General features: G+C 51.8%; 1 protein-coding gene and 1 pseudogene across 1 annotated transcript in view; one reads left to right on the forward strand and one right to left on the reverse strand.

Moving 5' to 3' along the window:
• Positions 1–10,930, forward strand: part of CLCN1 (chloride voltage-gated channel 1) — a 33,391-nt gene extending 22,461 nt beyond the window's left edge. The window contains exons 15-23 of the mRNA XM_047096271.1: positions 329–542; positions 760–893; positions 3,319–3,563; positions 3,856–3,967; positions 4,291–4,370; positions 4,613–4,651; positions 8,047–8,151; positions 8,241–8,327; positions 8,815–10,930. Of these exons, the coding sequence (XP_046952227.1) occupies positions 329–542; positions 760–893; positions 3,319–3,563; positions 3,856–3,967; positions 4,291–4,370; positions 4,613–4,651; positions 8,047–8,151; positions 8,241–8,327; positions 8,815–9,186 (1,388 nt within the window). The 3' untranslated portion in view covers positions 9,187–10,930. The remainder of the gene's footprint in view (positions 1–328; positions 543–759; positions 894–3,318; positions 3,564–3,855; positions 3,968–4,290; positions 4,371–4,612; positions 4,652–8,046; positions 8,152–8,240; positions 8,328–8,814) is intronic.
• Positions 1–10,965, reverse strand: part of LOC124523493 (olfactory receptor 2F1-like) — a 335,826-nt pseudogene that overhangs the window by 201,177 nt on the left and 123,684 nt on the right.

The following is a 10,965-nucleotide window of genomic DNA, read 5'->3' on the forward strand; positions in this document are numbered from 1 at the left end:
CTACTTCAAAACAAAACAAAACAAAACAGAATGATCCAAACTTTCTAAAGCAAGGAATAGATAGGACATCACTGTCTTCATTTTATAAGTGAAAATCCGGGCACACACAATGATTTTGCAAATTGCCAAAGGACAATCGAGTAAGATTAAAATGGTTTTCTAATACTTGAGCATTCTCGCCACTACTCTTGACAGATGATTATGTCAGGAGTGTTGGTACTGACTGGGGTCGTGTCTCCCCATTCTACATCACTCCCATGGCATCCTCACGTGCCCTCCATGCCAGGAATGGCAACCCTAACCCACCGCTTCCTGTGTGTCATTCTAGGGGCAGCAGCACTGACTGGCGCAGTGTCCCATACGGTCTCCACAGCTGTGATTTGCTTCGAGTTAACGGGTCAGATTGCCCACATCCTCCCCATGATGGTGGCTGTCATCTTGGCCAACATGGTGGCTCAGAGCCTGCAGCCCTCCCTCTATGACAGCATCATCCAGGTCAAGAAGCTACCCTACTTGCCTGACCTTGGTTGGAACCAGCTCAGGTCAGGGGCACCAGCTGGAATTAGTTCAGACTTGATGGGGTGGGGGTGGGAGGTTCTGAGGTTGAGACCAAGGTTAGGGTCAACATTTGGAAACACTGCTTTTTACTTACTTTTATGTTCCCATGTACTTGATGAATATTATGAGTGATGGAATGCCTGGGATGGCAAAGGAACAAGCGTATGGTGGGGCTAACCCCCATGCTTTCTTCCTCCGTAGCAAATTTACAATCTTTGTTGAGGACATCATGGTGCGTGATGTGAAGTTTGTTTCAGCCGCCTGCACGTATGGGGAATTGCAAACCCTGCTCCAGACCACCACAGTCAAGACTTTACCACTGGTTGATTCGAAAGGTCAGTGGGAAGGAAGGAAACAGACTCCTGAGCTAGTGACCTGAACAAGGGCTCCACAGAGGTGGAAGAGACACTGTAGTGTGGACTTGTCATTAGGGACCACCCATTTGTGCCACAGCATACCCAGCCTGTGTTCCTTAAGGAACACGATCAACTTTGAGAAGGAAAAATACAGTCCTAACACAAGCGCAAGAAGATAGTTAAAAATCCAATTAGAGAACTATAGCTGATTCTCATTAGTCATTGTAGTTATGTTCTCCAAAGTTGCCATGAACACTGAATTAGGGATATGATACTGAACCATTGCCCTGGAGGAAATACAGGGTTAGGTTCCTCTGGTCACATTTTCTTTGACTAATCAATGCATAAACTTGTTTTATGTGTGTTTCTCTTTAAAGACAGCTTATTTCACGTATATAGTGTTGATTCACTAACTAGAATTCATGGCCGACAGGGCTATAACTCAGGCCTGAACGAAGCTTGCCTAGCACACGGATGTTCTCCATAAGGCCCATTACAGCCTTCTTGCTTGGGGATGGGGAGGGGTGGGGTGGGGTTTAAGCAGCAAAATCACCAACACAGAACCAACAAAAATGTGAAAATGTGGCATTAAACAGACCATGGAAAGAATGCTTGTTTACAGTATGGGAGCTGAAACAAGAAGCAGAGCATCACTTTTGCAGCTCAGCTGGGAACACGTGCACAGGGAGGCCCCCGGTCACTCGCCGCTCTGTACAGGTCTGTGAATGACGGCGAGGGCACCTAGAGCACTGATCTGGGGGTTACAAATACGCCCCCATATTTGAGACAGGAGACAAATTTGCAATCAAGGAATCCATGAACAGTGAGGCTTAGCCCCTTACGTGGTTCTCTTTGCTACTTCCCTAAACGGTAGCTGTTCTTTAGTGCCCGACGTGAGGGGCAGAGGAAACCGTTCTGTATGAAGGAGTGAATGGTTTATCCTTTTTAATGTTTGTTTATTTATTTTGGGGGGTGGGGGCAAAGAGAGACAGGGAGAGAGAATCCCAAGTACTCTCTGCACAGTCAGTGCAGAGCCCCGCTCGGGGTTCGATTTCACGAACCGTGAGATCATGACCTGAGCCAAAATCAAGAGTCCACACTTGGGACATCTGGGTGGCTCAGTCGGTTAAACGTCCAACTTTGTCTCAGGTCATGATCTCACAGTTAATGAGTTCAAGCCCCATGTCGGGCTCTTTGCTGACAGCTCAGACCCTGGAGGCTGCTTCGGATTCTGTGTCTCCCTCTCTCTCTCTGCCCCTCCTCTGCTTGTGCTCTCCCTCCCTCCCTCCCTCCCTCCCTCTCTCTCTCTCTCTCTCTCCCCCTCTCTCAAATAAATAAACATTTAAAAAAAAGTCGACGCTTAACCTACTGAGCCACCCAGGCGCTCCGAAGAGTGAATGGTTTAAAGCAGTGATTTCACACACTACTTTATTTCATCATCCTTTGGCATTTAATCCTGCTGTGTATTATTTCTTGTGTAGTTTATATATCTGTGTCTCACTAGATTGGGAATTCTTTGAGGGCAGACACTGTAACTTCTATCCCCTTCAGGCTGTCTCCCTGTAGGTATTTACTAGATATTAAATCAATACTCGCCTAGTGCTTGAATTAGTGTAAGTAAGAAGAATCATGTACGGCCACTTGGAGCCATTAAATTTGTTAGTTCCTGATTTCAGATAATCAGAGTATCCAAATTGTTCAGGTTAGACTCATTTTAATATTTTCCCCAAATCCCAAATACTTTTTAAGTGGCCTCTAAAGCAGTGGCTTTTCATTGGAGTCTGGGTACAGCCAATGAGATACAAGGTTTTCATAATAATGACAAAGACTTAATGGTAAGATTTATCTTAATAACACTGCCGCAATGTTATGGGCTTACAACTTAATGAAAAGGTTCATTATGGTAGCAGAAATTTCCGTATATGAAACACCTTCCCAGGAAAAGTAGGCGTTTTGTTTATATCCTAGAAGGACCCAGAGTCTTTAAGTGATTAAGCATCAGATATCCTTGTGCACTTCTTTCAAAGTATATTCACATCTCAGCCTATATAAGTGGATTTTAAAGTGTTTTGGTTTTTTTTTTTTTTTTGAGACAGGGTTGATTAGCTATTTTGATGCCAAGTTCACCTATTTACAAACAGCCTGTATAAGGAAGGGCTGCATTCAAATAAGTACAAATTAGCACTAAGTAGGATAGTATCAATTGGGTCTCTAAGTGCTGAATGAGTGAAATAAAAGGGATTGGGTGAGGTCAGTCCTGGCAGATGTTTGAAATGAGTTTTCAGAAAGAGAGGGTAAAAGCTGGGAAATGAAGCGGGGGCGCTGGGCTTCTGTCCCGGACTGGATCCTGTGGAGCGGGGAGTGGAAGGAGCGGGCCCTCAGGCTGTGCTCCGCTCTCCCCCAGATTCAATGATCCTGCTGGGCTCGGTGGAGCGGTCGGAGCTGCAGTCCCTCCTGCAGCGCCACCTGTGCCCTGAGCGGAGGCTGCGGGCAGCCCAGGACATGGCCAGGAAGCTGTCTGAGCTGCCTTATGATGGAAAGGCGCGGCCTGCTGGCAGGGGGCACCAAGGCATCCCATCCGAGGGCCGGAGGGAGTCCTTTGCCTTTGTGGATGAGGATGAAGAGGAGGACCTCTCTGGGAAGCCCGAGGTGACCAGGCAGGGGTGGGTGGGGCTGGGGGAGCTGGATAGATTGGGGCAGAGGACAGAGAGGGCATGCTGATCACCGAGAAGGTCAAAGAGACCAGTGTCCCTGGGGGCCAGGGGCTGAAGGAGATAAGGTTGCAGGTGATGGTACCAATGAGAACCCAAAGAGACACAGGAATTCTGAAAGGGGAGAAAGAATAGAGGTCGAGAGATTTCCCAGGACACCAGCTGATAAGGGGAGGAAAGTGCTAGGCAGCCTCTTCCCCAGGACTGAGAATTTTTACTGTTCCTTACAGCTGCCTCCTCTCCCCGCTCCTCGCTCCTTTCCTGCTGCTCCATTGTCCCCAGAAGAGCCCAATGGGCCCCTGCCCAGCCACAAACAGCAGCCAGAAGCCCCGGAGCCCGCAGGTGAAGATTCTCCCAGCATGCACCCGCATTCATGCCTGTGGCTTCTCTCTGGGCTCTCCTCAACCTAACAGCTGCTACTATAAGGAGGGGGACGGGGGGATGGGATTCCTATTCATTGAGTCTCCACATCACCGTCCCAGGGAAGGGCAAGAGCTGATTTAAGAGGGTAGGAGAGAGGGTGTCCATGGAGGTGACGCATCCGGGAAGTACACATCTTGTTTGGCAAAGTGTCAGGGGTCCCTCAGAGCCTCCCTAGCCGGCCGTTTCCTCCTAGGACAGATACCGCTCTGTTTCCATTTCTGTCCACTTGCCACTCCCCTCAGGTCAAAGACCCTCTGTCTTCCGGTCCCTGCTGCGCTGCTTACTGGGCAGACCTCGCCCCACAAAGAAGAAAACAACCCAGGTGAGAGCAGATGTGTCGTGGAGGGTGGACAGGGAAAGGGGCGTGCCTCTGCGAACTGAGACATCCATGGTCCGCAAGGCAGAAGTGAGAAGGCCCCACCATGGAGAAGGTTCATATGGAAGGAACCATGACTAGGAAGGCAAGCATCTGTGGCCCTGGCCTGTGAGAGATGGCTAATGGCCAAAGGAACCATAAATGCCATGAAAAGGGAAAGAACTTGGACCTATGTCTTTCTTCTCTAGGAGTCAACGGATTTGGTGGACACCATGTCACCTGAAGAGGTAAGAGAAACAGGAACAACCTGGGGTGGACTGTTCTGCCAAATGGCGACACTGTTCCCTTTCTTCATTATGTTGTTGTAAGAATAAGATGCGAGTCTAGGCCAGAAAGCATTGTGAGAGGTTGGGGATGAGATACGACTATGGAGGGAGGGCTGGGCACATCGCTCAGAGGTAGCTGTTCTCAGAGGGATCAGAAGAGGGAAATTTTGAGCCTCCAGGCATGGATGGGACCGTAGTGCTCAGATGAGTCTTAGATCTTATAACATTTAGACATTCGGGATGTTGTGGACCAGGCAGAGACTGTGTAGGAAGCATGAGCTTCACCTGAAGTAAAATGGCAGGCAGCCAGCAGTTACACATACCGGTGCAGAACAGCATGGAAGCTGAAATGGTCCATGCCTGCCGGAGGTTACAATGCTGGATTGGTCAGGGTCCTGAGACAGTGGACTACAAGAAAATGCCAGTAAACAAGACTGAAAAGAACCAAAAACCTAGGGCAGATATTGACAGCAGTGCCCCACTGGGACAAACACCTATTTCCTAAAAAAGGTAGTTATTGAGTCCGTGGGAGAGTCAACGGACCTGGATAAGCCTGGCTGTGCGGAGCGGACAGACGGGGAGCAATGATCTGGAGGAGAAAGCTGAGCAGTACTGGTCCGAACAGACCCTGGGGTTGCAGAGACACAACAGGGTCCATTAGCAGCCATTCCATTTAGCAAAAGAATGCAGGCCCACCATGGAACTGAAAAGGTAGAGTTTTTTAAAAGTAGGTAGATGACAACCATAATGGATATTATTTTAAAATAAGTGTCTTTTTTTATAAAGTTTATTTATTTTGAGGTGGGGGAGGGGCAAAGAGAGAATCCCAAGCGGGCTCTGAGCTGTTAGTGCAGAGCCTGACACAGAGTTCAATCTCATGAACCATAAGATCATGACCTGAGCCGAAATCAAGAGCTGGAACGCTTTAATCGACGAGCCACTTGGGCACCCCTAAAATAAACATCTTCTTGGTTGTCCAGACTATATGGGGGAGGGCATGGGACATCACAAGAGAGGAGGGAAGTCTGTCCCTTCTCTCCTTGTCACCCCTCAAAACACACACCCTTCTGATCAATGCCTTATGGACAAATGGAATAGATGAGCACAGAGGAGAGAACAGCTACAGATTTTGCCCCCAGGCAGGAGTCAGATGGGTCATGACAGTGGTTGAGGAGGGTTTTGCTGGAGTTCAAAACCAATAATGATACTTTTTTAAAAAGTACCCCAGAGGGAGAGCTAGCTAGTTGATCAGTGGGGCTATTTAATGACCACTGGAAATAAAGTGCCACTAGGAAGCATGTATTTTTAGCTTATGTCTTTCCCAAAAAAGACTTTAGGGATGTAAACTTCCACATGACCCACTGGGCCATTCTAGGAGGATAAGATCCATAGGAGTAAAAATTCAGGGTATTCTGAACATGGTTTTTGGATGAGATCAAGAAGGCACTCTTGGCAATATCAAGGTGACACCTTCGGAAAGAGCAGAAGAATTCACTAACAGGTCACCAGAGGTCATGTTTATCTGTTCCTCTGTTAGGAGTACACACAGTTAGAGCCCCAGTTTGTTACCGGGACTGAGCCTTTACAAGTAGTGGGACCCCAAAGCAGAGATCCCCTGCCCCTTGAACACAAGCTGGGGGTTCCTGGAACTTGATCAGCAGTCAAGGTCGGAAGCACTGCTCTACCTCTGTGTCGTCTTGGGCAGGCAACTTATGCACCCTTTTCCTCTATCTCCTCATCTGTAAAATGGAGGTAATGATAGGTCGTTGGAGAGGATTCAGTGAGTGAAGACACATAAAGCCACCCGAATGATGCTTGGCACAGAGGGAGTGCTTGGTGCATGTATGCTGGAAATGGTTCTGTTACTGTTGTTGTTCCTTAAGGGAAGACAAGAATGGAACCAGGGAAGGCAGGAAATGGTCGTAGAAAGATCCAGGAGGACAGGATCAACCAGACCAGGGTTGGCAAGGGCCCTACAAATAAATCATGTCTCCAGCACACCTGCTAAGTGATCATCCATCCTGTGCTGTGAGGACCAGCCAAACCCTGTGTGAACCTCCCGTCAGGAAAGGGGGAGCCTGGAGGAGGTGTGGTTGCGGTCCAGAACAACCAGGAAGGGACAGATGGAGAGCACACCAGCCTGGACCATACACCGGGCACCAGAACCGGGACGTGGCCTTCAGAGACCTTCTCTGGAGCTTGAGACATGGGGACTTGGACAAACAGAAAAATAAAGGAGCACAGCGATCGGAAGGTGCTGACTGAGAAGAGATTTCAGGAAATTTTAGATTCCATTATAGAAGTCAGAGCTCTCCTGGATCATTTGGAATCTTGGGGATTTGGGTGCGCGTATCTAAATCAAGAGGAGATTAAGGCCTTTGTGCCTTAATGCTTCTGTGATAGACAAAACAAAACAAAAATGGTTTGACTCCAGCCAGTCACATCGGGTGCCATGTGAGTCGGTATAGCTCTTCTTCACGTCCAACAAACAGTCCCCGCAATCTGGAAGAGACGAATGTGCTGGTTTCTGCACAACACGCGGTGGGCAAACGCACGTAACACTCCTAGGAGTTTACGTCCAGGGCGCCTGGGGGGGCTCAGTTAGCTGAGCAGCCAACTTCAGCTCAGGTCATGATACCGTGGTTCCTGGGTTCTGGCCCCATACGGGGCTCGCTGCTGTCAGCGCAGAGCGCGCTTCACTTCAGACTCTCTGTTCCGCCTCTCTGCCTCTCCCCTGCTTGCACTCTGTCTCTCAAAAATAAATAAACATTAAAAAAAAAAAAAGAGTTCTTCATCCCTGTCCTGTAGGCAGAGATAAGACAAACGCCAGTAAAAGACTGAGCATGATCCATGTTATTTCTGTAAAGGAGGGCCCAGTAATGTGCTATAGGAAACGAAAAACCTGCTCCTGGGAGGTCAGGAGAGCCTGTGCAGGCAGGGTGGGGGCAGTAAGGGGAATCCAAGGGGCGAGAATAGCAAACGCAGGTTTGGGAAGGCACGTCTGGTTTCCCTGAGCAATGGGTATCACAGGAGTGGTGGAAAATAAGACTGGGCAGTTGGGTTGGGGCACAGGGAGTGGGGAGGGGAGGGAGTAGAGGACCAGAAGACAGAGAGGTGCTCTTCGTGCCTGAGAGACAAGGTGATGTGGGGCCTGATGAGGGAGGAGAGGAGAGGGTGCTGGCCCCTGGTGGGAAGGGAGAAGGGCTAGTATTGGGGGGGGGGGGGTGCAGTCAGTGACACTCCATTGCGTATTTCAGGGTCTGGGCTGGCTAGGAGGGCTGTTTGGGGCCCGGCTGTAGATCTGAGGATGAAGGGGGCCCCGTGATACTGAGCGACGGCCCTACTCTGCCCAACAGATTGAGGCCTGGGAGAAGGAGCAGCTGAGCCAGCCGGTGTGTTTTGACTACTGCTGCATTGACCAGTCTCCCTTCCAGCTGGTGGAGCAGACGTCTCTGCACAAGGCGAGTCCTCGCCCACCACCGCTCGGGGCTGCTGCGGGCAGGGGAGGTGTGGGGCGGCCGCGCACTGACCTGCAGCTCTCTTCCTGCAGACCCACACGCTCTTCTCGCTCCTCGGCCTCCACCTTGCTTACGTGACCAGCATGGGGAAGCTCAGGGGCGTGCTGGCGTTGGAGGAGGTAATGACATGTCCCACTGGAGCAGCAGGAGGAAGAAGGGGCACAGGATAAGGGGGTGGGGAGGGGATGGCTTGACATCTGGGGGGTCCCCCAGACTTCCCACTCTGTTTCTCATGTGGAGACTGGAGGGGGTGGGTGGCACAAGGGGCAGGTGGAGAGGACCGCCCCCAGGGTCTTCGTGGACTGCTTGGGTTTGGGGTGAGGGTTCAGGGCGTGAGTCACAGTTCCATGTGTGTGATCTGTGGGAAAATGGGATGGGGTGGGATGTGGCTGAAGGAGGCCTGAGGGTCACCAGGAAGGGGCCCGGCCAGAGGAGCTGGAGACTCGCGGCCCCGCGGGTGCGCCTCTTCCCCAGGCCCCGTCTCCTGCCTCTCCACGCGTCCTGTTCCTCCTCATCGTGCGGGTCTGTTCTCTCGCGCCCGTGTCTCTCACCTGCCCCATCTTCGTCCTCTTCCCAACCGTGTACCCTCTTTCCCTCTCCCCGCAGCTGCAGAAGGCCATCGAAGGGCACACCAAGTCCGGGGTGCAGCTCCGCCCGCCCCTCGCCAGCTTCCGGAACACGACGACAGCTCGGAAGAACCCTGGGGGCCCGCCCCCTCCCACGGACACGTGGAGCCTGCCTGAGGACGGAACCGGGGCGGCCGGGGCGGGGGACAGGGCTCCCGCCTCCCCAGAGACCCCCGTGCCCTCCCCCTCCCCGGAGCCCCCTCTCTCGGTGGCTCCAGCCAAGGTGGAGGGCGAGCTGGAGGAGCTGGAGCTGGTGGAGAGTCCCGGGCCGGAAGAGGAGCTGGCTGATATCCTGCAGGGCCCCAGTCTGCGGTCCACCGATGAGGAGGACGAGGACGAACTGATCCTGTGACGCCTCCAGGACCTCCTCCTCAAGACTGTCCAGAGGCCCTGCCCCAGGCTGGCTTTGTGTGGGAGAGGGTACGTCCTGAGGTTGGAGGGATCACACCGATGTCCTGCCCCCTCCTGGGAATTGTGAAATGGGATAGTGACAGTCTTAGAGGAGGGTTCCTTGCAGCAGAGAGTAGCCTTGATCAGTTATTTGGGCCACATCCCCCCATCCAGACAGGCAGGGGCTTCTAACCCCAGCGGAGGGCCTGATAGTCCGTGGGGTTTCCCGAGTCTCTCTGGTGTGTGGGGTGGGACATACCCTGCGACTTTCAGGCCTCCCCTTATTCTCCAGGAGCCCCCTGATGTTCTTGTCCCAACACCTTCCTGGCTCTGCCTATGTGTCTGCCAGTCTCCATGGCGGGGACCCACATGAATGTGGCCTGTGGAGGAGATGGGAGGCCCTCATGACCTCGTGGACAGATGGCCCCGGAATATACCCCAGAACAGTCCGCACCCCTCTCTCAGAGCCCCCCACCCCGTTCTCCCACTGGCTCACACCGGCTCCCTGGAAGTTGCCCCCCACTACCTGTCACGAGGCAAGGGTCATCGCTAGGGCACTGAAAGGCCGGTCCCATCACCTCCTCCTTTGCCTCAGACTTAAGCAGTGCAATGTGGATAAAGGAGGGGCAGCCTGACAGAGAAAAGTTCTCTGTGGAGGAAGCAGGGTCACTCCTACCTCCTTCAGGCAGAAATCACTCCCATACCAGTTTCCTCACCCTCCAGTTTCCAGGTCACTCCCTGGAAACTTACATCCCCCTCCCCAGTGTCGTCACTGATCTGTCCTGCCCAAGGGTCGGCTGTGCCCTCCCGCTGCTGTGGCTGTGGCTTCTTCTACCCGGCACCAAGGCTCAGGGCAAGGTCACTGGGTCACTCAGACACCAGCCTTTAGGCTGGTTCTTTGTGTTCCTCTCCTAGAGGTGGAGAGAGGAGGGTTCAAAGTCAAGATGGCAGATGTCTTTGATGCTTCCCACACTGGGGAAGTCAGATCCGTATCCTCCCCCAATCGGCAACAGGGTGTCTGCTGTTAGCCTGTCTTTCTTATAAGTGGTCTCGGGTGCTCTGAGCCTCCACACCCAAGGCTTTCCTCCGTCCCTCCTTTTATGCCTTGTCTGGTTCTGCAGTTTTACCCCTTTCCGACATTCTCCTCCTTCTCCTCCCCTGTGCCCAGTCTCCGTCACCCCCCAAATAAGACACTCATAGTCAGATGTGCCACCACATTCTGTTTAGTGCCATTGAACACAGCCTGTAGCCCTCTCCAACATCACGTCCCTTCCACCTCCCCAGGCCGAGAGAGAGAGAGAGAGAGAGAGAGAGAGAGGGCACAGCCTGAGGAGGGGGTTGGCAGTAGGCATGTGAGCCCGTGCCCATGTGTAAATAATCTATAATATTTATATATATATATTTATATATAATTCTCTCTGTAATATATGTCATAGAATCTCTCTTGGGCCTGGGGTGGGAATGTCACATTAAGAAAACATGCTAAGACTGGCCATAAAAATGAATTATTTCCCAGACCTGGAAGACACAGAATGGGATGTAGAAGTGGGGGCAAAGAGAAGGGCATACACTCATTCACCAAGAGCCCCTCCTCAGCTGAGGGGCAAGAAGGAAGGCGTGGGGGGCAGTGGGGCAGTGGAAGGGGAGGAATGGGAGATTTGGATTTTTCTTTAATAAAGTGATTTGAAAATGAAAGTGCACCCCCCTCCCCCCCAAAGGAAAATCATTGAGCAAGAGCAGT

Source organism: Lynx rufus, unplaced genomic scaffold (assembly GCF_022079265.1).
Source record: "Lynx rufus isolate CCGP_SWC_20201006 ecotype Redwood Valley unplaced genomic scaffold, mLynRuf1.p SCAF_4, whole genome shotgun sequence".
Classification (NCBI taxonomy): Eukaryota; Metazoa; Chordata; class Mammalia; order Carnivora; family Felidae; genus Lynx; species Lynx rufus.